Source organism: Aspergillus campestris, assembly GCF_002847485.1.
Source record: "Aspergillus campestris IBT 28561 chromosome Unknown P168scaffold_17, whole genome shotgun sequence".
Taxonomy (NCBI): domain Eukaryota; kingdom Fungi; phylum Ascomycota; class Eurotiomycetes; order Eurotiales; family Aspergillaceae; genus Aspergillus; species Aspergillus campestris.
In genome coordinates, this window is record NW_020194352.1 from 84,207 (window position 1) to 106,612 (window position 22,406).

The 22,406-nt window shown below is 53.6% G+C and overlaps 8 protein-coding genes across 8 annotated transcripts; 4 read left to right on the forward strand and 4 right to left on the reverse strand.

Moving 5' to 3' along the window:
- Nucleotides 1-462: 462 nt before the first annotated feature.
- On the forward strand, nt 463-2,691 carry P168DRAFT_293794 (uncharacterized protein). Its single transcript, XM_024837879.1, has 4 exons — nt 463-2,146; nt 2,204-2,251; nt 2,317-2,409; nt 2,468-2,691. The coding sequence occupies exons 1-4, from the start codon at nt 629-631 to the stop codon at nt 2,516-2,518; spliced, it is 1,710 nt and encodes a 569-aa protein (XP_024688504.1). The 5' UTR covers nt 463-628; the 3' UTR covers nt 2,519-2,691.
- A 2,649-nt stretch (nt 2,692-5,340) lies between these two features.
- On the reverse strand, nt 5,341-8,870 carry sam50 (SAM complex subunit SAM50). Its single transcript, XM_024839693.1, has 6 exons — nt 8,798-8,870; nt 8,609-8,725; nt 8,328-8,514; nt 7,065-8,274; nt 6,434-6,860; nt 5,341-6,356 (listed from the first exon to the last, which is right to left on the reverse strand). Exons 1-6 carry the CDS (start codon nt 8,828-8,830, stop codon nt 5,745-5,747), a joined length of 2,586 nt encoding a protein of 861 aa, XP_024688505.1. The 5' UTR covers nt 8,831-8,870; the 3' UTR covers nt 5,341-5,744.
- A 577-nt stretch (nt 8,871-9,447) lies between these two features.
- On the forward strand, nt 9,448-11,851 carry P168DRAFT_300342 (uncharacterized protein; the record flags this gene model as incomplete). Its single annotated transcript, XM_024838415.1, has 4 exons — nt 9,448-10,083; nt 10,731-10,832; nt 10,892-11,550; nt 11,602-11,851. The coding sequence occupies 4 exons, from the start codon at nt 9,448-9,450 to the stop codon at nt 11,849-11,851; spliced, it is 1,647 nt and encodes a 548-aa protein (XP_024688506.1).
- Nucleotides 11,852-12,452: 601 nt separating this feature from the next.
- P168DRAFT_293798 (ABC1 kinase family protein) lies at nt 12,453-14,695 on the reverse strand. The gene is made up of 2 exons (XM_024837880.1): nt 14,102-14,695; nt 12,453-14,032 (listed from the first exon to the last, which is right to left on the reverse strand). Exons 1-2 carry the CDS (start codon nt 14,645-14,647, stop codon nt 12,626-12,628), a joined length of 1,953 nt encoding a protein of 650 aa, XP_024688507.1. The 5' UTR covers nt 14,648-14,695; the 3' UTR covers nt 12,453-12,625.
- A 176-nt stretch (nt 14,696-14,871) lies between these two features.
- On the forward strand, nt 14,872-16,676 carry P168DRAFT_330731 (uncharacterized protein). Its single transcript, XM_024841621.1, has 2 exons — nt 14,872-15,650; nt 15,702-16,676. Exons 1-2 carry the CDS (start codon nt 15,330-15,332, stop codon nt 16,623-16,625), a joined length of 1,245 nt encoding a protein of 414 aa, XP_024688508.1. The 5' UTR covers nt 14,872-15,329; the 3' UTR covers nt 16,626-16,676.
- Nucleotides 16,677-16,787: 111 nt separating this feature from the next.
- On the reverse strand, nt 16,788-19,097 carry P168DRAFT_300346 (putative GTP binding protein; the record flags this gene model as incomplete). The annotated part of the gene is made up of 6 exons (XM_024838416.1): nt 16,788-16,880; nt 16,962-18,145; nt 18,195-18,329; nt 18,381-18,500; nt 18,555-18,689; nt 18,788-19,097. 6 exons carry the CDS (start codon nt 19,095-19,097, stop codon nt 16,788-16,790), a joined length of 1,977 nt encoding a protein of 658 aa, XP_024688509.1.
- A 753-nt stretch (nt 19,098-19,850) lies between these two features.
- On the forward strand, nt 19,851-20,854 carry P168DRAFT_313674 (dolichol-phosphate mannosyltransferase subunit 3). The gene is made up of 3 exons (XM_024839694.1): nt 19,851-20,017; nt 20,077-20,145; nt 20,222-20,854. The coding sequence occupies exons 1-3, from the start codon at nt 19,970-19,972 to the stop codon at nt 20,381-20,383; spliced, it is 279 nt and encodes a 92-aa protein (XP_024688510.1). The 5' UTR covers nt 19,851-19,969; the 3' UTR covers nt 20,384-20,854.
- P168DRAFT_293800 (xanthine phosphoribosyltransferase) lies at nt 20,726-22,117 on the reverse strand. Its single transcript, XM_024837881.1, has 5 exons — nt 21,928-22,117; nt 21,611-21,717; nt 21,237-21,549; nt 21,067-21,179; nt 20,726-21,012 (listed from the first exon to the last, which is right to left on the reverse strand). The coding sequence occupies exons 1-5, from the start codon at nt 21,958-21,960 to the stop codon at nt 20,964-20,966; spliced, it is 615 nt and encodes a 204-aa protein (XP_024688511.1). The 5' UTR covers nt 21,961-22,117; the 3' UTR covers nt 20,726-20,963.
- Nucleotides 22,118-22,406: the final 289 nt, after the last annotated feature.

Sequence of the window (22,406 nt, forward strand, 5' to 3'; positions counted from 1 at the left end):
CTTGTCCTTAACCATCAGTTTCTAAGTTCCATGAAGAAGCATATAAACTCGGTCACTGACTCCACCGTTCACCAAGAAGCGGTCTTCTAGAACTGCAATCCCTTCCTTTCTACTAGTAATCCTCTCGGACTTCCTGCTTTGGTCCTTCCGTTTCCCATCTCTCGGTTAGTGCCAGGAGCTTATTATCCCCCGAGCTCATCCAGCTCCTTCCTCGTCAGTCACTGGTCTTCCTCCCCCCTGCTCGCTCCACTTGGATCGACTCCTCTGCCTTCCTCTATCCCCGTTCCGTTCTATTCTTTCTTCTTTATCCGGATCGCCACGTCCCACCATCCTCTTCCCCACACTAATTCGTGCCCTTTTCGGTCCCAAAACACCGACCCTAATTGCTCCCCTTATCATCTTATTTGTCCTCGTCCTGTCATTCGCCACTCCCCCCCGCAGATCCTCCCACTCGATCAGGAACTCGGTGAACGTTCTGCCAGCTGTCTTTATATATATATATATACTATACTTCTCTCTCTCTCGCCGAGTACTCTCCCCATTGTTCGCCAGATTCTATATTATGTCTGACGGTGAACTATGGTCATCACTTGTCACTGCCATTCATCCCAGGGATATCAAACTGAGCATGCCTATCGTCCTCCAATCGACCATCCATCTCTTGGAGTCGGAGCTGGCCAAAGCGAGGGCCGCCCTCCAGGAGATTCAACCCAATATTGTCCCCGTATGTATGAGCGGCGATGAGCTCGCCGTTGGCGCCGTGGCCGCGTATCGCCAGAACCTCATCGGCCGTGCCCCGGATTTCTTCTACGGTTCGCGCAGGCTGTCTCCGAAAGAAGTCGGCCTAGTCCCGGTGGTTCGGGAGGTGTCTGCGGATGAGAGTGAGTCCGAGGGAGTCCAGACTCCACCCCAATGCAGCGTAATCACGAGCCCGCCCAAGCCGACTTCCCTTCTCGATGTCCTGGGGAACAGTCTGGTTTTGGATCATATGGCTCCGTACCTCTCGACCCCGGCCCTGTTTGCGCTGGCATCGACCTGCCGCTTTCTTCACACTGCCGTCACCGAAACCCCCTACGTGTTTCGACATCTCGACCTGACTCGTTGTCGAGGTACGGTGCTGTCAGAAGCGGAGGAGCCAATGGACGAGGACATATCGGAGGATGATTTCTACTCCGCGCCGCTGCGGAGTATCTTTTCCAAGCTGGAGCGTAGGTCGATTTTGCAAGACGTACGCACATTGGTGCTGGATGGCCTTTCGGTTCCGGCGGATTTGGTCCTCGACATTCTACTGAAGGATCAATTCAATGTCAACATTCTCTCAATCAGGGACTGCCAGCATCTCAACGAGCGCAAACTCATGCAGAGCCTCCAGTACGCGGTCCGTCCCTCACGTCCCCAAGGCACCCCGCGGGTGAAAGGGATCTATCTGTTCACCCCGGCCCAGAACGCGCAGACCGTGGCGCGGGCCAAGTACCGTGATTGGTGGGGCTCGAGGTGCTCTGTCCAACCCACCGGCAACATTTCAACGACTGCGAGAGGTCCGCATGAGGGGGATACGCCGTCTATGGACTGCTCCATGGACGGAGCCCCCAGTCAGCACGCGTGGTATAGTCCATCTGGGAAACTTCTCCAACAAACCATTGACGAAGGTTGGGCGGAGACTCTGCAGAAGTGCCAAGGGATCATTGCGTTCGACGCTGTGCTCTGCCGCGGGCCACGGCACAATGTCGATCTCTATTCATCGGCGGATTCGAGCGATGCCCAGCCGGAAGGTCGAATGTTCGGACCAGCCATCGCCACTGTTGCCTTGGGTCCTATTGGATGTGAGAACTGCCACGCATCTCCGGAAGGCCCAGCGGTCTGGGGAGAGTCGCCGCAAGAACACTTCCCTATGCTTACTCCCCTGTCATTCCACTCATCCTCCGTGGAGGTGGCCAAACGTCCGGGCCTCTTTCCGGATGCAAACCCGGGTCTGATTGCCCGATGTGGAGAGTGCTTGACAGATCGTCGGTGTAATCGCTGCAACGCGTGGTTCTGCGATAGCTGTCTTCCCCACCCCGAGCGAGTGAGGACACCCTTGACGCCACATCAGACAGCCGTCCGAGGCCCGCGAGATACGGATATCGCAATGGCCCAAGAGCAGAGAGTATGGCCTCCCAACCCATCACGCACCGTGACAAGAAGATGTCGCTGACCGTCACAGGGATTGGAGCTGGGCGTAAGTAAGGATTGCTGGGAGTGTGGGCCAACCGTAAGTAGTCACTTCAGGCCTGGTCACTTGAGGCTCAAGGCATACAGCGGTCTGACGGCGTCTAGTGTTCAAACTGCAAACCGAAGTATGAACGAACCTGCCAAAACTGCCAAGGCGATTATTGTATCGAACATAATGACGGTTGTTCATCGACCATGGTATGTATCCACAACGCACACCACCGTACCATCTGGATCTAACTTGGATCGATTCTAGTGTGACTGGTGCAACACTAGTACGCGCCATAGGATGAGAGAGATCTATTGATTTGGGAACAGAATCTGTTTAGACACTAACAACGGAGTAGTATAGACGGGTGGCTGTGTAGGGTCATTTCAGCACATAGTTGGATCAGCCGGGTCTCCGTCAATCTTCCTCTCTCCCCTCTTTAGCCGATGGAGTATGCTATGGTCTCATATTGCGTCATTTCGTTCAACGAGAAGCAAATTAGCGCCGATCTTGCTATAGTCGTATGATTACAAACATATAGTGTAAATTGCTGCCATCACTTCCAGAGTGATATCATTGGTATGGGCCATACCTGAACCAGGGCATGGACCCGCCATTGATCTGACGGACGGGTTCAATTGATAATCAACCATGACAGGCAGCGATGTAGAAATTAGGGTTTGATGCTCAGTATGGAGTAGATTGATCAGCCGGGATGAATAAGCGGGGCAGCTTCCAGAACGCGCTAGGGGATTCTTCTCCAACTGCATACATCATCGAATGTCCGCGGAGCACCCACTTCTACCATGAGTCGTACGCTTCCTCAGTGGCCTCCTGTTCGACTGAGCCGGTGATCGTCTATCAGAATCATGGCTAGCGACCAAGGCAACATCCACTGGTCCTCACAGTTCACCGTCACACCACCGAGTCAAACCCCAAAGCTCCCCGGAGACAAGATCACTCTTCCTCACTCGGCCCTCGAACAACTCCTCGCAGCAGCTCCACTCCAGGAGATCTCTCGCGCCCCCACTCGGAATCCCACTCGGCCGTATACGAGCAGTTTCGATCCTTTTAATCCGCACAATGCCGCTGAATTCCAAGCGCGCGAGAGCAGTTCGGACCGCCAGCACCAATTGCCCCACCCGCTGACGTTCCGCGTCGTCAACCCGCGAAATGACCGTGTGGTCTATGTCGGCATTCGGGAGTTCTCCGCCGAGGAGAACGAGGTCGGGCTCAGCGGGTTCATACGGAGTGCGTTGGGGATAGAGGATAATCAGTTTGGGACTTCAGATATCGACGAGGACACGTCTACCCAGGGCTTTGCACCCACTGTTACAGTCCATGCAAGACAGCTGCCGAAGGGTACCTACGTCCGACTTCGCCCGCTTGAGGCCGGCTACGACCCGGAAGACTGGAAAGCGTTGCTGGAGCGATACTTGCGCGACAACTACACTACGCTCACTACGAATGAAGTCCTAGCGGTGCCCGGGGATCGCAATGAATCGTTCAGGTTTCTCGTGGACAAGGTCTCTCCGGAGGGAGACGGCATTTGTGTCGTCGACACTGACCTGGAGGTGGACATTGTGGCGTTGACGGAGGACCAGGCGAGAGAGACTTTTAATAAGCGTCTGGAGAAGGCGTCGCGTGCCCCGGGGGCCAAAGGTGGCACTTCCGTCGGCGGGGCACTCCGTCCTGGGGAAGTGGTGGCCGGTAGGGTGGTGCCGGGTGATTATGTGGATTACGAGCTGCGCGAGTGGGATCGTGCAGGGACCATTGATATCGAAGTGGAGAGTGAGGATGATGCGAATGTCTATGTGTTCGCAAGTCCGCTCTCCCCTCGGCACAGGAGCCGGCCTAGGAAAGACTTACATGTCTTTAGCGATTTCCACGGCCGGGAACGCAAACGGATTCGCATTCAACCGACCAACGTGGAGCTGGAGCAGGTAGAGGCGCTTTATATATCGGTTCACGCTTTTGCGCCGTTAGACGGTGAAGCTGTCGACGCGGGTCGAGTGCCACTCGAGTACAATCTACGCCTTGCTATCAACAGTTCAGGCGATGAAAAGGCCCCAGACCGTGAAAAGGCCCCAGAGCATGACATGGATGATCACGACCCCGAGGATATACAGTGTAAAAACTGCCAGCAATGGGTCCCTCAACGAACACTAGTGTTGCATGAGAACTTCTGCCTTCGAAACAACATATACTGCTCCCAATGCGGAAACGTGTTCCAGAAACGCTCACCAGAATGGGAAGCCCACTGGCATTGTCCGCATGATTCCTCCTACGGAAACGATGCTCCCACCAAACACATGCACGATGCTATATTCCACACCCAGACACCCTGTCAAGACTGCGGGTTCCAGGCGACCAATATCCCCAATCTCGCGCAGCACCGCACAACCGAGTGCCCCAGCAAACTGATCCTCTGCCAATTCTGCCACCTCGTGGTCCCCCAACAAGGCGAGGGCGACCCCGACCTGCACGACGCCGAGGTCCTCCTCTCGGGCCTCACACCGCACGAGCTAGTCGACGGCAGCCGGACCACAGAATGCCACCTCTGCAACAAGATCGTCCGCCTCCGCGACATGCAAACCCACCTCCGCCACCACGACCTCGACCGCGTCTCCCGCTCCCCACCCCGCGTCTGCTCCAACCAGAACTGCGGCCGCGTTCTCGACACCCAGCGCAGCAAAACCTCCAACGACACCCTCGGCCTCTGCAACATCTGCTTCGGCCCCCTCTACGTAGACACACACGATCCGGAAGGAAGAGCCCTCCGCCGCCGCATCGAACGCCGCTACCTCTCCCAAATGATGACAGGATGCGGCAAAGCCTGGTGTCGCAACAAATACTGCAAAACAGCAGCAACGCACGGATCGTCCGCAGGAGCCGACTCGCCAACCCTCCCAACAAGCGCAGCAGCCATCCTAGCCACCGCGCGCCCTCTAATAAACGCCCTCAACCTGGACCCCAAGAGCGTCTCCCCCAACACCGCGCCCTTCTACCTCTGCACCGACCAAGCGGGCCAACAGCGGCGCATCATCGCGGAGCTAATTGCTGCGGATAGTTCCGTCGCAGGCGGCAAGAGCTACGATCTACCGTGGTGTATTGCGGCTGTTGAGGCTGCGGGGGGAGATATCGAGAAGAGCAGGGAGTGGTTGGAGAATTGGGCTCCTGCTAGGGGGGAGAGTGCTGGGGGTTTCAAGTGAAGTGAGTGATGGCGGATACAGCGTGATATATGTATGACATAATATATGCATGCTGTTGAAGTAAGTGATGTATATAGACAATAGATATAACCAAGCTTTGATACATTGCATAGCTGCTTAGGTATAAATGATGGCCATTTTCATGAATCATATATTGAGTACAGTACGCCAAGTAACAAGTAACAAGTAACAAAGTCACGAAAAGTAAAGTAAAGTAAAGTAAAGTAGAGTAAAGTGAAAGGTCCACACAGAGTGAGTCATTGAAATATACAGTAAACAGCGTCAGGCTCTAACAAGTCCCCAGACACAACATATCCGAAATTGAAAGCGCATCAAGCCGACCCCGTCTTAGCAGCCAACGAGCCACTCCCGCGCGACGAAAAAATCCCCATGATCCCAAAAACGACATAAAACAGCGCCAACGGGTACGCCACCAGTCCCCTCATCCCGCGCATCCGCGCCACAGCGCAGAACATCCCCGACGAGCTGTACGTGCACCAGCCCACGGCAGCCGTCGTCAACAGATACCCGAACAGCGTATCCATCGGCAGCATGATGCCTACCAGGTTCGTCAGCACCAGTGGCAGAAAGCAGTAGCCCAGCACGCTGGCGGAACGCGGGAACGTCAGCGTTGCCGAGAAGTGCCCCGCGGCGGACGCGTCGGACATGCTGGGTTTGTGGTGCGGGTCGTAGTTGGCGGAGGGGTCGGCTGCGTTGGGGGGTGTGTGTAGGGCTGTGTCGAGCGCGGGCGACATCAGGCTGAGGATGAGGTGCAGGGCGACGGTGCCGAAGACGGCGACCCCGTAGATGTATCCGTAGAAGACCTTTCCTGAGAGCAGGAGGAAGGTCCCGTAGAGCACGATGTACAGCAGGGCGCCGTACAGGTCGCTGTCGTCCATTAGGTGTTGGTCGATTCGAGCGAATGGGTTGAGAACGGTGAGTGTCTATATCAATCATTAATCAACGTTAGCATTAGCTGTCTTCGACCAGCAATAGGCACGGAAGAGAGGGAAAGAGAGACCTTCGTCCGAATATGTTCAAAATTCACCCCCAACTCCTCCAACAAAGGCGGCTCTCCGTCATACCCCTCCGTCCCAAACGCAGCAAGCCACCCCGTCCGCAGACCCCCCTGCTCGCCCATCCTCCCACTCACGCCGCCCACGCCCGCCGCAGCAGCAGCCCCCGCCCCAGCCGGAGACCCGAACCCGTAGCCGCCCCCGGCACCGCCGGAGTATGCCTGCGCGGCGGGGTTGGATGCGCCGCCGAATCCGCCGTACGAGGCTTGCGAGGGTGTCGTGTGGCCGGATACGGAGCCGTAGGAGGATGGGTAGAATTGGAGGTTTTGGGCGGATGGGCCTGGGGCGGCCCCGTAGGGTTGTTGCTGTGGGTAGAATTGGGCCATGTTGATAGATTGGGAGGTGTGGAGGTATTGTTGGAAAGGGGTGACCCTGGTGGTTATCGTTGAGTGTCAAAGCATGATGCTCACTCCGAGTGATCGACGTAACAGGTGTCGGCGGTGAGCTCCATTTGTGGCGGCCTCAGGCACACAACTAACACCCGGCTTGACCCACCCATACTCATTATAATAAGTGTGAAAATAAAGGCATGGAATACAAAATTCTATACTAATTCCTACACACACATTATTCTACAGGAAGTTGATGCCGATCCCCAGCTGCAATCCCTTCCGACCCTCCTCACCCTTGCGCAACACTAACGGGAGGGAAACGTTCAGCTCGAACCGCGCAACCGGGTGAGCGTACACCAGCCCAATTCCAGCAGCCATACTAGGCAGTCCATTGCCCAGCTCGGAAAGCGTAGAGGTCACAGCATCCTGAACCTCCGCACTGGTGCTGGGTGCCGTCTTCTGCGAGGTGCGCAGAGGCAGCAGGCGTCCGCCGTTCACAAACGCCTGGAGACGGAGAGGCTTTTCCGCGCCCACTCGGGGAAGGGGGAGCAACAGGTTGGCGCTTCCCGCAGCGTAGGCATCTCCGCCCACGGCATCCTGCCCATCGTGAGGTCCGAGACCACAGAGGCGGAATCCGCGAACATCGGTGGGCCCTCCGAGCAGGAAGCGATCGTTGACGCGCGAAGGCTGGGGCCGGTTGTGGGAATCGAGTCCGAGGGGATAGAGGAGGCCGGCACGGAAGCTGGTGGTGAAGCTAACTCCGCTGTCGCCTTTGATACCAGGAATGGGGATGGGGATTGCGCCCTGCGTCTCAATCTCGGATTTCCAGAAGGAGACGTCTCCCTTGAGAGGCCCCAAACCAGCCAATTCGTTGAAAGCTTTGGCGTAGTACCCGCGAGACGGGAGGAGAGGGTTGTCTCGTCGGTCTTGGGTCCAGCTATGGAAAATACTGCTCTTCACGCTGTCGCCCGCATCCGCCCGGACCGCCAGAGACGCATTGTCGGCCAAGCTGGTCATCTGTCTCCAGAATCCATTGTAGCCGAGCTCATGGCGATGGCCGGACTGACTCAGCCACCGGAGCTTACTCCAGCCCCCTTTCAGCACCTCTTCGTGGCTGGCCCATGACTTTTGCGTCGCACTCGCAAGACCACCAAGCTCGAAACGGAAGTCGGGGTCGCTGAGAATCGGGGTCTCAAAGGTAGCCTGGTAAGCAGACCGGGTTCGGGTGCCCATGGAAGCGTTCAAGTTCAGGTTTTCGGCACCTCCAAACACATTGCGCCAGAGGAGGTTTCCAAATGCCGATCCCTCAGTGTTTCCGAGATCGGTTCCCGTCTTCAACAGGACGCGGGACTTCTCCTTGGCGGAAATGTAGACATCGAAGTTGGGCAGTCCGGTCCGAATGTCAGCATCGGGTGACTGATCCAGGTATACGGAGACCGGTTGCTGGAAGACATCTGCATCTAGTTAGGATTGTGTACCAACAGCGGAGCAGTTCAGACAAACCCACCAAACCTGCTGAGCTTGTCCGCGCGTGCCGACACCTCCCGCAAAGCCTCGGCGAGCGTATACGGCCTCGTCTTATTAGCGCTTAGCAGAGGATCGAAAATCCGTTCCAGGAAGGCCCTGCGTGTGTTTTTCGCGTTGAGAACCTGGATTGACGAGATGGCGCACGGCAGGGTGGAGTTTTGGTCGATCTGATGTCATAATAGAACCGGTAAGCTGTGTTTCCTTCGGCTGGTAGGAGATATAGTATAGACAACGATTGACTGAAGGACAAAGGATACGCACCAGCTCTCCCAGCCGTGACTGGGCCTTTTGATAAATGACATTAACCCGTTCATTGACAGCTTGCTGCTGCTCTTCCTGTATTTTGGGATCCGCACGGTGCTGCAGACGCTCGAAGATCTAGACATAAGACCAATTAGTACGAATGCACACAATAGCATGTCAGATACAATACATCGAAAGAGTACATACATCTTCATCTTCGGCAGAGAGAGTGGACGACATTGCGGCGAGGGCAATGGCCAGAGAAACCTTGAGCAGGCAGTCTCGGATGTCACCGTCGAGCATCTTCCGCAGCTGGCGAGATGAACCCGAGGCCGCCCCCACGTGACCCGCGCTCTTTGACGTCTGCTTCGGTCGGCGCGTTTCCATGATTACGGTTCTCACATCAACGGCCACTTCGACGAGCAGTTCTCCTACTTTCTACTTGGGCTGGATCTTTGAAGAATAAACTGTTCGCTTGTTCTGGTCATTTGCGTGGCAGTTTTATTTCATAATTCTACCTCCATATCGCCGACGGCGGAGGGATAGCCCACCAAGTTGCACCCACGATGGCCACCAAGGCGGCCTATAAGAGAGTCAGTCGAATTTCTTCAGACAATGATCAGAAATTATAGATCTGATACTAACCTTGAACAGCTCACTCGCGAATACCAGAATGTCCAGAAGAACCCTCCGCCTTTCATTATCGCCCACCCGTCCGAATCCAACATCCTCGAGTAAGTCGTCTACACTGTGGCAATTGTTTCGAAATCCCAGCCTAATTAATATCCAGATGGCATTACATCCTTACAGGCCCCCCCGGAACCCCTTACGAGAACGGCCAGTATTGGGGTACCTTGATGTTCCCCCCTGAATATCCTTTCGCACCCCCAGCGATTCGCATGCACACCCCGAGCGGCCGGTTCCAGCCATCTGCGCGATTATGCCTCAGCATCAGTGATTTCCACCCAAAGTCCTTCAATCCGGCGTGGGAAGTGTCGACCATCCTCATCGGTCTCCTTTCCTTCATGACCAGCGAGGAAATGACAACAGGCAGTGTTGGCGCGTCGGAGGCGGAACGGAGAGTGTTAGCCGCGCGATCGAGATGGTGGAACTCCACGGGTGGAGGCTCTCACGTCTCTTCCACCCCCGGGGTGACACCAACCGCCAAGGGCATCAATAATGTGAAAGCGGGAGATGGTGGCGTCAAATTCCGCACCGAATGGCCCGAGCTAGACCAAGACAACTGGAAGTGGATGCGAGAGAACCGGATCGACACCAATACGGGCCAACTCATCCCGGATCCTAATGCGGCAACCCAATGCTCCCCGGAGACCACAGCTTTTCGCAGACGCCCCAACGGCAGCGCCCCAAGAATCGGGGCTGTAGTCGGAGGTGGCCATGTCGCACGCGAAGCAGGCCAAGGGTGGATGCAGCGCAACAAAGTCTGGATCGGCGTCGCTGTTATGTTCGGGTACGCTTTACTCTCCCGGCTAGTGAGAGATGTCCAAGGTTGAAATACCCGAAAGACTTCAACAACCTCTAGTCAACAACCGCGATCACACGTCGACAGCTGTGCTTGCAACCGTGAATCCCCCTCTGTCCAGCGTACTACTTCTCTACTCCCCTCTATCGTGTCCATCGGCAGTCGTTGGACGCGAATACAAGCTTGTATGTTACTCGGAGAGTTACCGGCGTTCAAGATGGTATGGAGTTTGGCATTTCTGTCGAGTTCGATCCGTTGAAACGGTACTCGTTCGTCACGAGAGCAGGTCTTTTAGAATAATAACGAGTTACCAGTGTATCATGCTTACTGCATTCAGTAGACTATGTTTTCCTACCTAGGTAGTCAATTGAAAAACATCATGTTTACTATAGACTCCTACTATCGATATTCCGCGGAGGCGATAAGTCTTATCGAGGCCAGCGTAATTCCGCGGCCCTGATTGGTGTCGCCACAGTCACGTGGCGATCGTCGGGAAAATTCCGGCGATTGTAGGGATTATGTCATCCGCCCAAAGTTTTCCTTGGATGCGATCGTTGTTATAGATCTTGCTCTGTCGATATCTTCCACTCGCAGTTGAACGAAATCCTTCTCCCTTCCGGATTTCAGCCTACTTGATATATACCACTCTCACCACAGCTATATTTGATATTCATCATGGGTTGGTTCTGGGCAGATGCGCAACCAGCTGCGAAACCGGCAGCCCCGAATCCTTTGGCGTCATCGGACAAAGCTCCTCCTGTCAGTATCTGCTATCCAGGAATATACTATAGTTCATGCATATTCTAACATTGCTGCAGCCCGGATGTCCCATGCATACCTCGACCCCGCCTGCACCCGCGCCCCCCGCCGATTCCGGACCGTCCACCGCATGCCCCGTCCGATCTCCCGACTCTCCGTTCTATGTCCAACAGAACCCCAAACCCGAAGGCACCCCTGCGCCTTCTGCGCCCGCGAACGAGAACAAGTCCGTGCTGTCCAAGCTGAACCCCCTCAACTACATGTTCGCGTCGATCTCCCAGGAACGCGCCCCGGGTCAATCCGTCGACCTGTCACTGGAACGAGAGCCTTCTTCGATACCGAGGGGCGATGCGGATACCAACTGGGAGTATCCTTCTCCTCAGCAGATGTACAATGCTATGCTGCGCAAGGGACACACCGATACGCCGCAGGATGCCGTTGAGGCGATGGTTGCTGTCCACAACTTCTTGAACGAGGGCGCCTGGGACGAGATTGTCCGGTGGGAGCGGCTATTCGCAAAGGGCCTCGGGAAGGGATGGGAGGTGTGTCGGCGCGGAGAGGAGAACATTGCCCATGAGGCGGTCATTCAAGAGATGACCGGCAATGCCGATGAAGCTGGTACCCCGCGGCTCATTCGGTTCCAGGGTCGTCCGAAGGATTTGACTCCGAAGGCACAAATACTCCAGGCGTTGGGCTGGGCGTATCCGTCTAAATTTGGGTGAGTATCTTATACCCTTCTATACTGTTCTCTTGACTGACACTATATCAGCACCAACCCGCCATTCGACCGACACGATTGGTTCGTGATGCGACAGACCCCGGCCGGCCAGAAGCAGGTCCGTTACGTGATCGATTATTACTCGGGACCTCCCGAGCCCACCGGCGAGCCGGTGTTCTATCTCGACATTCGACCGGCTCTGGATAGCCCCACGGCGGCAGTTGAGCGCCTGATGCGCTGGGGAGGAGACGTCTGGTGGCGTGCCAGCGGCGGTGCAGTCCACGAGCAGGGCGGAAACTGAGCCGACCGCCTAGCTGCACATATCTTATGATTCTCCACTCTTCAATATTTCAGAGAAAGACGCTGGCGTCTGATTGGTCTTTTGTTCAGGACTGCAGCTTGGTGTTCTCAGTTTGCTGATCCCTTGGTTCTCTTCGGACTCATCTTGTATAATTAAGACGTTATGGTGCATGGTGGTGTACGTTATTCGACAAAACTTTCTATTCGCTATTGGCTATATATGGTGCTGTTTTAATATCATTGATATTGCTGGATATTTCATTCGTAATGTGGCATGCCAGTATTTTACCTAACTTTTGATAAACAGAGGTATATCTCTGATTTAGTGGTATAAGGCAATAAAATAAATTCCCCAATCCAGCATGCTGTATAAATTACACCAAAGCCATCAAAAGTCAGATGGCAGCAATTATTTACATATCAAATCGATCGTGAAGGGAGATGCATAGTTTCCTCCAGCCGCGGTATACGCGCTCACAAGTGTAGACGTTCTTGTCCCCAGCCGGGTCCCAGGAAACAAGGAAAAGAAATAAAAAGTTCGACTGACCTTTCCGGCCCTGGTTCAAATATTCGGTGATAGCAGGTCATATTTGACGCAATTCTCCACACTCTCGATACTGGCTTGGAGCATTCCACGGGCTTCGAGACCGACCCACACGCGGAGTATAGAAGTATTGCCGGATCGGACGTTTCGGAGGAAGGTTGTCTTTGAGCCAAGTGTGCGCAGGATAGGAAGGGCACTAGCAAGCAAGCACACAAAGTCAATCAGACGGAACTAGATAGAACCCAGCGATTCGAGACCTATGGTCAGTAGCAGAAACGAGGTATCATCGACCCACCTCTTGAATAGATCTAGATTGGGATCGAGCTGGCGCCCGATGCCTTCGAGGAGCAGGATGGAGATGACAACGTTGACGAAGTCGCCTTCGAGCCTCACGTGGTGGCTCCGTACCATGGAGAGCACCTCGCTCAGCACGTCGCCGATTTTTACGTTGCCGAGGGCGAATGTTCGTGACTTTACGCTTAGGACGAGGTGTTCCATTCGCACGGCGAAGACGTCGGGGTCGATGACTGCGTCGGGTTGGCGACATCGCTCGACCATGAGCTCGCCTGCGCGAATCCCGTCGAACTCTGCGACTGCGAGGAAGAGGTCGAGGAAATTGCGTCGGTTGGTGTCGTCGAGTTGGGTCACCAAGCCGGTGTCGATGAATATCAACTGCGGACGATATCCTTCCAGGTTCAGCTGATTGAGGACGCTCTCCCAATCTTCTCGGCAATGCATATGGGGCCTCAACCGCCTGAGCACGGTCTCGGTCACATCGACCTCCGCTTTGGTTGGAGCTTCAGACGCCCGTGTGCGTTTGTGGAGCGAGAGGTCCAGCTCGTTGGGCTTGTAGAAACGGACCATGATGTTTCCCGGGTGCAGGTCTGCGTGGACGAAATTGTCGATCAAGAGCATGTGCAGGAACGCGTCCAAGCCTTCACTGGCTATCTCGTGCTGGTAGACACCTCCACCTACGTCCAAGAAGGTCGACAGTGGAATACCTTGCGCGAATTCTTCCACGAGTACTTCCCGGGTTGTGTAATCCATATAAGGATAGGGGAACCAGGCGGTAGTGCGGGATTTGAACTTCTCGCGGAAGATGGCGAGATTCGTCGCTTCGATCCGGAGATCCATCTGGAGCTTCATCATCTCACCAAACTGGTGGACCTCGTCCGGGAGAGACAGCCAATTCATGGTCGGGAGAGCATTGATCAGCGAGGCAAATAGCGACATGATCCTGAGGTCCCTCCGGATCACACGCTCGACTTTAGGATGTAGCACTTTGATAGCCACATAAGACGACGGCACCCGCTGGGGAGTGCTCTTGACCAACACGTCCACGTTTTTCCGAACTTTGCCCCGTAAGCTTTGTGGCTCCGGTGGAAGGGTGCTCTCGACACTGGCCGCCAGGTTTCGTTTAAGTTTTGCTTTGTAGACTTGTGCAATGGCGCCCACGCCTAACGGTTCTTCATAGAACTCCTCGAATATGTCCTCGAATGGTATGCCATGGAAAGCCTTGCTTATCGTCTTTTTGGTGTCGCGCAATGAGTGTGCCGGTGCATTGGAATGAAGAGACGACATGATACTGCACAATTCCGGGGGAAAGATATCGCTGCGTGATGCGGCCCATTGCCCAAGCTAAAGTGACATATCTCCGTAAGCTACCGATTCAACATTGCTCGGTCCAAGGAGAGTACGAGGGAATACCTTGATGAAAGCTGGACCTGCCCTTTCCATCGAGCTGACGAGGAATCTATACCACCATAAAGTCCCAGACCGAACATTTCGACGACCATCGACTCGCCTTCCAAACCAGATAATCGGGGCCGAGATGATAACCGGCAAGAAGAGCATAGCCAGATGAACAAATCGGAAACCTGTAGCGATCGGCTCATATATGTAACTGCACCAGTAGATATACAACGACTGTCGCAATCTTTCCAGTCCCTTTGCATCTTCCGCGACCTGTTTCCTGATCTCCTCGCGGGAGATCTCCAGCATTTGTCTTTCTCGGGTCTTCCCATTCCCGTCGTCATCCTCGGCTGCCAGCTCCAGAAACGCGCCGGGAGTCAGGACAGCGCAAAACGCCACCCCTGTAATCGGTAGCCCTCTTTGGAACCTCTTCCAGCCGTTCTGCGGCCATGGCGAAGGGCGACTATGGTGGAATCGATGGGGCGGAACGAATCGGGACGAAGAGAGTTGCGGGCGTCCACGGCGCAAACAGAAACGGCCGAAGAGGACGGCCGTCCTCATATTCTCATATGGAATCAGCTTAGTGAGGGCTGAAGCACTGAGGAGTGACACGCATTGGCAAATTCGAATAGGGTCAGCCTGTTGAAGTGGGTGATTGACTTGAACGATGGAGAATGGATGGTCAGACAGGTTGATTGACCAGCCGGGCCGGCAATCTGCACGTGCTGGCGAGGCGACGTCATAATCTCCGCGGTTCATCGGCAAGCAGGGACATCATCACGACCCACGCTTCCTGATACAGGGCAGATTATATTTACGGCGCTCCACTTGCGCTTTACTATTTTACTTGTTTTGGTTATTAACAGTATTCTGACACGACCTAGAGCCCCGGCTGTCATAATATGAGGTCGATTTAGGTCAGCTTGGCCGCATTCTTGAACGTGGCTGGTCCCACTAGGACCTACTTCTGCATGCACCTCGACTGTCCGCTCCTCTCGTCACTTGGCTGTCAGAAATTACCTATTCCGGTGGGCCCTAAGATGACAATGTGATTTTGTCCCAAATGGTGGTCCAGTTCTGTGTCCGTGTTGCCACGGAGGCCGAAAACGGCGGAAATTCAACACCTCTCTATTGCGGCCATACTCCCTACTAGCTACTCGCCCTTTTAATATTAAAACGACCCAGCCGTCACCAAAAAAGCCTGTTCTCTTTCTATCTTATACAGTGAATATGTGAAGCCAACATGGGTCGCCCCGGAAAATTGAATGACGAGGAGTCGCACGTTGCGCCGGTTTCACGGTGTCGACCGTGGGTCGCTTTATTGATATGGTGTGGGCTCAGTTATTGCTGCATGGCTCTGGTCTTCGCTGTCGCTTGCTATGCGAAGCCATCTCTTCTCCAGCTTGGGCTTCTCCCCATTTTTGTTCAAACGGGGGCGCCGGCCCCCTTTTACGCATACTCCAAGGGTTCTGGTCAGTTCGCCAAACCCGCGAATATCAAGACGGTTGCTTTGGTGCCGTTTCGCGATCATAAGAGGACGGAGATACTAGACTGTTACCTACAGGTAGGGCTCATCGCCGACCCGATTGATTGTTCTTTGCTAACATGCTCGAAGAGAAACCTCGTAAAGAACCACGGGTTCCTGGATGAAGTGGCCTTCATCCCGCTCACAAACGACACAACAAGCCTGGAATGGCTGACTTCGACGGTTGAGAAAACACCGCACTACTCCCTTACATCATCAGCAGAGGCCACTTCCAAGGCCTCGCTATACATCTGGATTGACGGCGACACCGTTTTCTTCGAAGACCACACGATCCCCACAATCGTCAAAACAAAGCTCGATCACCCAGATTCCCTAGTGGTTTCAGCCAACGTTGTCAACCAAGCAGCGCTCAAAGCTTTGCACAGTCACACCGGCGTGGCGCTATCCTATCTCCCGGAGCTATCGTCCACATCCCAGTCCGGTCCGCTCAGGACCCAGATAGATCAAGAATGGCGCGCATCGCAGCTCCCACCGTGGGAAGGCCCCAGCGACTTCAAGGTCCAAAAGGGATTTGTAGCGCCGTTCCAGAACCACCGCTGGCTCCGTTCGGGCGATTACGAAGGCGACCGGACACCGATTGGCACGTCGATGTACAGCGACGAGGGGCCCGGGCTGGACCACTGGACGGTCAGCGCCCAGCAGCATTATTCTTTCCTTCACCACTTGGAGCTGGACGGTCTGCACCATTACAAGTTCCCGGTGTGGAATAACCCCAAGGGGGCAGTGAGCCGGAACTTTCTGTGTTTCGAGGGTGGGGATGCTAGTGTCGTTCCGTCTCTCATTGAGCACGGTAAATTGGACGAGCTGTCATCGGAAACATGGGAAGACCACATTCATAGCCATGTAATGATCGATGGGAAGGGGTTGGCTGCGCATTACTCCGCTGGGGATCTCGAGGGGCTTGATTCTACTGATGTACTTGAACGGTATCGGGCCTATGCTCAGGAGATGGTATGCCCAGAGCTACTTGGTCCCGGAAGTATCGGGGACTAGGTTTGGATACAAGAGGATTTGTACTGTCTTTTTTTTTTTTTTTTTTTTTTTCCTTCTTCATATGTCTTTGTCACGGCTGTACTGTAATTGACTATCCAAAACGTGGAATTCCCCGCTGGTGCCCAGTTCTATAGACTGATATATTATCTATACCATCCCAACTCAAGCCTGTCTACTCGCCGCCAAGTACCGTGGAATCTGATCGCTCTTGATCTTCTCAATCATATCCCGATGAGACGCGGACAGCGCGTCAGACTGCAAAGGTATCAGAAAAACATGGTCAGTCTGTGGATAGAGAGGAAGGGGGCACAATAGTATCAAGTATCAAAAACTCACATCGCTCTTAGCCAGCTCCTGCACCAGGATAATTGTATTCTCACAATCCTTATTCAATTGCGGATTCTCCGTTTTCTCAGCAGACACAGACACACCCGAGTTAATAGTTTCCTCAAGTATAGGGAACAAATCCATCGTCTCCATGCAGTGGATGACGGCCCCCGCGCCGGGCTTGCGGGACGCCATCAATGCAAGGGCGAACCAGCCCTCGCTGCGCACAACAGGCCACTGTGTCTGGGTGACCATGGCGCCGAGGGGAAGAGAGATGCGCTCGTGCGGACCGAAGAGGCGTTCGTGCAGATCGTCGGCGGGGGTGTCTTGGTCCCGGGACGCTGTTAGGATAGAGCGACACAGGGAGGCGATGATACGGCCGACTTCGATCTTGATCGGGGTTGAGTCTGTCTTTTCGAAAGCGGAGAGAAGCAGTGACAGGTACGTGGCGCTTTGGTCTGACGAGGCTTCGTCTGAGGGGACTGTGGCTAGCACGCGGGAGATATTCTCCTTCGACGAGATAAGTAGCTGTCGTGTGAGACTTATGGCCGCGAATTGCACTTGCGGGACGGTGTCGTAGGCCCACAGGCGCGATATAGCAGGGACGATCCCGGCCTCGCCTAGACGGAGCTTGTTGTCGCCGGCGATTGCCAGGTTCTTCAAGAATCCAAGGGATGAGTGGAGGACGGCGCCGCGCGCGTCGCTCTTGAGGATGTCTATTAATTTCTGGTGGATCTGTAGGTCGCGGACGATCTTCTCGCATGCTTCGTCTGATCGTGCTAGGTTGCCTAGCATGACGCAAGAACAGATCTGGAGCTGGTCGTCTGCTGTTGAGAGCCACGATGCCAAGGTCTCTGTGAGAGGGGAGTCCAGCGGATACACCGTTGTGAACGACGGGGAGGAGGACACCTCTGATAACGTCTGGTTGATCTTCAGTTGCAGTTGTGCCAATGTCTGGATGTCCTCGTCAGAAGCGTCGGTCCTGATGGTGATTGACCGTTGAAGGATGGACAGAAGATCAGGAACCATGTGCTTTGAGATGCAGGCTTCTTGGAATCTAGCATTCTCCAAATACGCCATGAGACAATTGACCAGGGAAGCAAAGTGCATGGGTTTAGCAGTCGCAGTCGCATCAAGTGCAAGCGCGGTCAAGAGGGAAATCGTCCCAATTGGCAAGTTCTCGATGCTTTGTTCTGTAGATCTTGTTAGCAACCAAGTCGCAACCAAAAGAAAAGCCCATACCTTGCTCGCCAGTCAGATCTATAAGCTCGTAGACAAAGTCAAGGAGCGCTTCATTTTCCTTGAACACCCCCTTGGTGATCAGGCTCAGTAGGATATATACTATTCTGTTCGCCGCCAGCTGGGCCTGGGCAGGCTCTACAACCTTATTAGCACATATTGTTACACTTGAGACACGGTGGCGCTTACCGTAGTCAATGCACGTGTTGTATACAACAGGGATGACCACATTGATAAGTTCGGGATTCAGCGAATGCCGGACAATCGCTGCGGTATAGTTACCATCCACGACCAGGGCTCTATTTTCATCTATACATCGTCAATATGGGTATGCTACCACAAGAAAGGTGGTAAAGCTCTCACCCGCGTCAGCGCAGGAATTCCCAACCAAGCGCAAAGAATGAAGAATCAAGCTATTATCAATAGCTTCATGCGAAGCGATAAGCTGCAGGAAGAAGCCCAAGATCCCCGCACGCCCGTAGGAATACCGCCAAGAAGCTGTAAACGGGTTAATAACGGATATAGTCACACCCCCCCCCCCCTTTGCTTCGTCTTCTTTCTTTTCGCGCCGCAAGGAAAGGATACAAGATACATACAGTTTCTGCTCCCGTTGGCCAACAATTCCGCAGCTTGAACCATCAAAGGGGAACCGCATGCCCACAACTTATCTAGGATGCCCCGCACTGTCTCAAAATCCGGGCCTACCTGGGCAGAGGATGTGGAGTCCAGAGCGTCAGAAGCCTTTGTGATTTGGCCTCCTGCTTCGGCATTTCGCAAGACGTCCTGCAAGGCACTCAAGAGAGCATCTTGCTCTTCTAGTGGGAGAGACTCCGATCCGCTCGGTGCTGCAGCTGGCGGTGATGGGGCCAATGACGAGATGATCACGTCCAATGAGGGGCTATCCATGTTGGATGGGTCAACACCGACATCAACGCCAGTGGACTCCCGGGGCGTCTTTGTCGCATCTTGGGCGCCCGTTGCTTCCCGAGTACTCATGCTGACCGGTGAATTGACGGCAGAGGAAAGATCAAGCAAGAATCATGCGAGTGAGGAAGAATCGCGCTGTGTTGAGGGATTGCCAGTACTATCAGCTTCGATGTGACAAGTCTATGCCCCACCCCACTCCGAAGTAATGGTTCTAGGCGAACAATAAGCTTCCCCTTTTATGGTCTGGGTCTGTAGGCTAGATTCAACCTGGATCACCCATTTGGCAGATATTCTCAGGTATTGTCTCAGTGTTATTATCTTTCTTTTTCGACTTCTATAGCAGAGTGTGAAAGAAAAGAACAATATCCTTGTGAGAAGTTACAGGGAACGTGGACTGCACTGACAGGGATGGTTCTTGCCTCAGGCATTAACAACGCCTCAGGCTATACATGGTTATGTAATCATCTAATCAGAATACACTATTATCATTTCTTACAGAGTACCAGGGGCTTTGATTAGGGATATTTCAGTCAACAGACCAAAGCTTAAATTTGTATTTAAAAAGAATCCATAGAGTAGAACATTCACATATGCAAAGTTGGGTAAGTTTCCCTATAATCGTCTATAGTAGCTTGGATGTGGCTACGGGAAGCGTGACGGCCACGGGGCGCATTCAGGAGCTAAACATGGGTGGTGTCCGCGGACAGCCTCTACTCCGTACCTTCTCCGACTCCTCTTTGCTTTACATATTCACCTATACACTCCTTTGCATTGAATTCACAAGCACCCAATTGCTTGCTGCATATTTTCCATTGATTCAATCTAGCAACCAAAAAAAACCAACCTTCAATATGACGCGCGCCCAGCAGACGATCTCGGTTCTCCTGCTCGTCTCATCAGTATGGCAACCTGACTATGCGCAATCAAGTCCACTAGCTAACCTCTATATCCTGAATAGCTCTACCTCGTTCTCTACCTGGGCCTGGTTCCCCTGAACACCACCATCCAAAAGGAGGTCATCCCAGTTGTACGTTACACTCCCGGCAGAGTCCCCTCCCTCGTACGAGCACTTCCGACTAACACGCGCCACACTGCGCAACTAGTTACCGTTCTACGCCCTGATCTGCTTCGGGTGCTATCTTCTCGGTCGATTGGGGTTGGCGATCTTAACGTTCAACGATGTGCCCGAGGCGCACCGGGAGCTGCAGAAGGAGATTGAGCAGGCCCGGACGGAGTTGCGCAAGGTCAATGTCGATGTTGACTAGAGGGTTGGCGCTCGCTTCTTAGGTCAATTGATTGAGCGGTCTATCGAGGGCTTTTGTTACTGGGAGTCTCGTCTGTGCACTACTTGCGATATTATACCCGAGGTCTTGGAAGTTTTCATGTGTGACAGCCGAAAATAAGGACAATGAGCTGGCTGGCATTTGCGTTCGGTTTGAGTTGGGGGATATAAAGGGGACGGGCGTGCTTGCGGGTTCTCTTAAGCTCGTCCAGTGGCACAGCACGCATCACTCCCCGTCAATAAGCCTTCTACAGTGAGACCAGATGCCAATGCCGCACAATCACCTTATCTGAATAACCAGAACTCTTCATGAGTCTGAATCTGTGGTCTTCTTTTATTCTTTATACCCTAATCACCTACATACCAGGCCTTAATCAAAGCGAGCCAAGATCCTACCAACTGCAAATGCAAAATAGCTTTTCTCTATCAATTACCATCAATGAACATCATTCGTAACGTGGCACGTTCGCCCTAACTCCTTCGAGCCCGAGAAAACATAACCATTTTTGTAACTCCCATGGAAGCAAGAGAGCATACGAGAGCAAAGACCCCTCAATATCATCTCAAATGAGCGGGTTCTCCTTGGCCAGGCGGTCGTGCTCTTCGATATCCCTGTGGTTGACCTAGTTAGCGAATGGACACTCTTGGACCTAGCGAATGACTTACTTGGCTTCCCAAGGGTAGCAGATCCACACGTCGTCGGTCGTGACCGAGGCGTGGTAACGACCAGTCTCCATCATATCCGTGGGCAGGGAGCCCTTCTTCGGCTTGTTCTTGTTCTGCGGAAAAAGTCAGATAAGACAACGTCCCCAACGACAAAAGCTTGAGAAACATACGTGCAGAACGAAGACAAAGAAGTTGGTCTTCTCGCCCTCCCGACCAAGCTGCTTCTGCGCAAGCTCGACATCCTTCTCGAGCTCACGGACGGCATACTCGAGCGTCGTCCGCGTGTCGTCGACCTCATCGACGATGAGAATGTTCTTGCCGATCAGGTTGGCCATCTCCAGCGAGCTGAGATCCAACCACTGTGTGCGGGTGACCTTGGTACCGGGGACTTCCTCGGCGTCGCCGCGACCGAGGTCCTCGTAGAGGGACAGGCCGATGGCCTGGATGGGGATGTTGGGATCACCCTGGCGCTTGAGGAAGGACCTGCACGCACGATAGAGTCAGGGTCCGGTCCTATTGTATAGTGTGGTATCGCTTGACGTACCGGAGGATGCGAGCGGGGACGTAGCCACCGCCGCCGATGGCGATCATGAGGTTAGGGTGGAAGGCATTCAGGATCTGGTTGGCAGAGGTTTGACATAATTGGTGCACCTGTCATGATGGCAACAATGGGCTGTCAGTTGTTTGATCATTTGGCCGTGGGTGAAACATGCGAGCCCGCAGTATGGGCGCATCACAACCTCGACGGTCAGGCGGGATTTGGCATGCAATATGTATTACATTACACACCCAGACCCGAAAGGGTTGTCGTGAAATCCATATATGAAATATATGTGTTCGGATTCAAGGTGCGCGGCATACCTGGTTGTAGGTGACATAGACTTTTTGAACCATTTTGAAGGGAAAGTGACGAGTATAGCAACTCAGTGGGGAGAATAGAGGATAGAGACTACCTTCGTAGTTTAGAAAACAGATAAGGGCCAAAGACCGAGAAAAAAGAAAGAAAAGGAAGAAAAGAAGAGAAAAAGAAGAGAGAAAAAAAAAAAAAAAATATCAAGAGAAAAAGATCCAAGTAGATTAAACCAAGAGGGAATCCACTCACGAGGGGTAAGAAAAAAACGAGAGGGTATAAAAATTATCTGCCTGCGACAACCACTACCACTACCACCACTACCACATTATCGAATAAATCAGAGTATGGGACACACAAGAGCCTTTTCCTCATTCGGCACTGGAAATAGATCCAGGACCTATCATTACTACGACACTCCCCACTTGCAACGGAGGCCATGCCTTTTTCGGTATTGATTCTACGGCCCGCACAGGATGGAGTCCACTTC

Coding starts and splice junctions, on each gene's coding strand:
- P168DRAFT_293794 (XM_024837879.1), top strand. CDS start 629: ATGCCTATCGTCCTCCAATCGACCATCCATCTCTTGGAGTCGGAGCTG. Junction 2,252..2,316: donor GCTGGGAGTGTGGGCCAACC/GTAAGTAGTCAC, acceptor GACGGCGTCTAG/TGTTCAAACTGCAAACCGAA. Junction 2,410..2,467: donor ACGGTTGTTCATCGACCATG/GTATGTATCCAC, acceptor GATCGATTCTAG/TGTGACTGGTGCAACACTAG.
- sam50 (XM_024839693.1), bottom strand. CDS start 8,830: ATGTCGTCCACTCTCTCTGCCGAAGATGAAGAT. Junction 8,726..8,797: donor TCTCTGCCGAAGATGAAGAT/GTATGTACTCTT, acceptor TCTTATGTCTAG/ATCTTCGAGCGTCTGCAGCA. Junction 8,275..8,327: donor GGACAAGCTCAGCAGGTTTG/GTGGGTTTGTCT, acceptor AACTAGATGCAG/ATGTCTTCCAGCAACCGGTC.
- P168DRAFT_293798 (XM_024837880.1), bottom strand. CDS start 14,647: ATGAGGACGGCCGTCCTCTTCGGCCGTTTCTGTTTGCGCCGTGGACGC. Junction 14,033..14,101: donor CAGGTCCAGCTTTCATCAAG/GTATTCCCTCGT, acceptor ATGTCACTTTAG/CTTGGGCAATGGGCCGCATC.
- P168DRAFT_330731 (XM_024841621.1), top strand. CDS start 15,330: ATGGGTCGCCCCGGAAAATTGAATGACGAGGAGTCGCACGTTGCGCCG. Junction 15,651..15,701: donor TACTAGACTGTTACCTACAG/GTAGGGCTCATC, acceptor ACATGCTCGAAG/AGAAACCTCGTAAAGAACCA.
- P168DRAFT_313674 (XM_024839694.1), top strand. CDS start 19,970: ATGACGCGCGCCCAGCAGACGATCTCGGTTCTCCTGCTCGTCTCATCA. Junction 20,018..20,076: donor TTCTCCTGCTCGTCTCATCA/GTATGGCAACCT, acceptor TATCCTGAATAG/CTCTACCTCGTTCTCTACCT. Junction 20,146..20,221: donor AAAAGGAGGTCATCCCAGTT/GTACGTTACACT, acceptor CTGCGCAACTAG/TTACCGTTCTACGCCCTGAT.
- P168DRAFT_293800 (XM_024837881.1), bottom strand. CDS start 21,960: ATGGTTCAAAAAGTCTATGTCACCTACAACCAG. Junction 21,718..21,927: donor TCTATGTCACCTACAACCAG/GTATGCCGCGCA, acceptor CCATCATGACAG/GTGCACCAATTATGTCAAAC. Junction 21,550..21,610: donor GTCCCCGCTCGCATCCTCCG/GTACGTCAAGCG, acceptor TCGTGCGTGCAG/GTCCTTCCTCAAGCGCCAGG.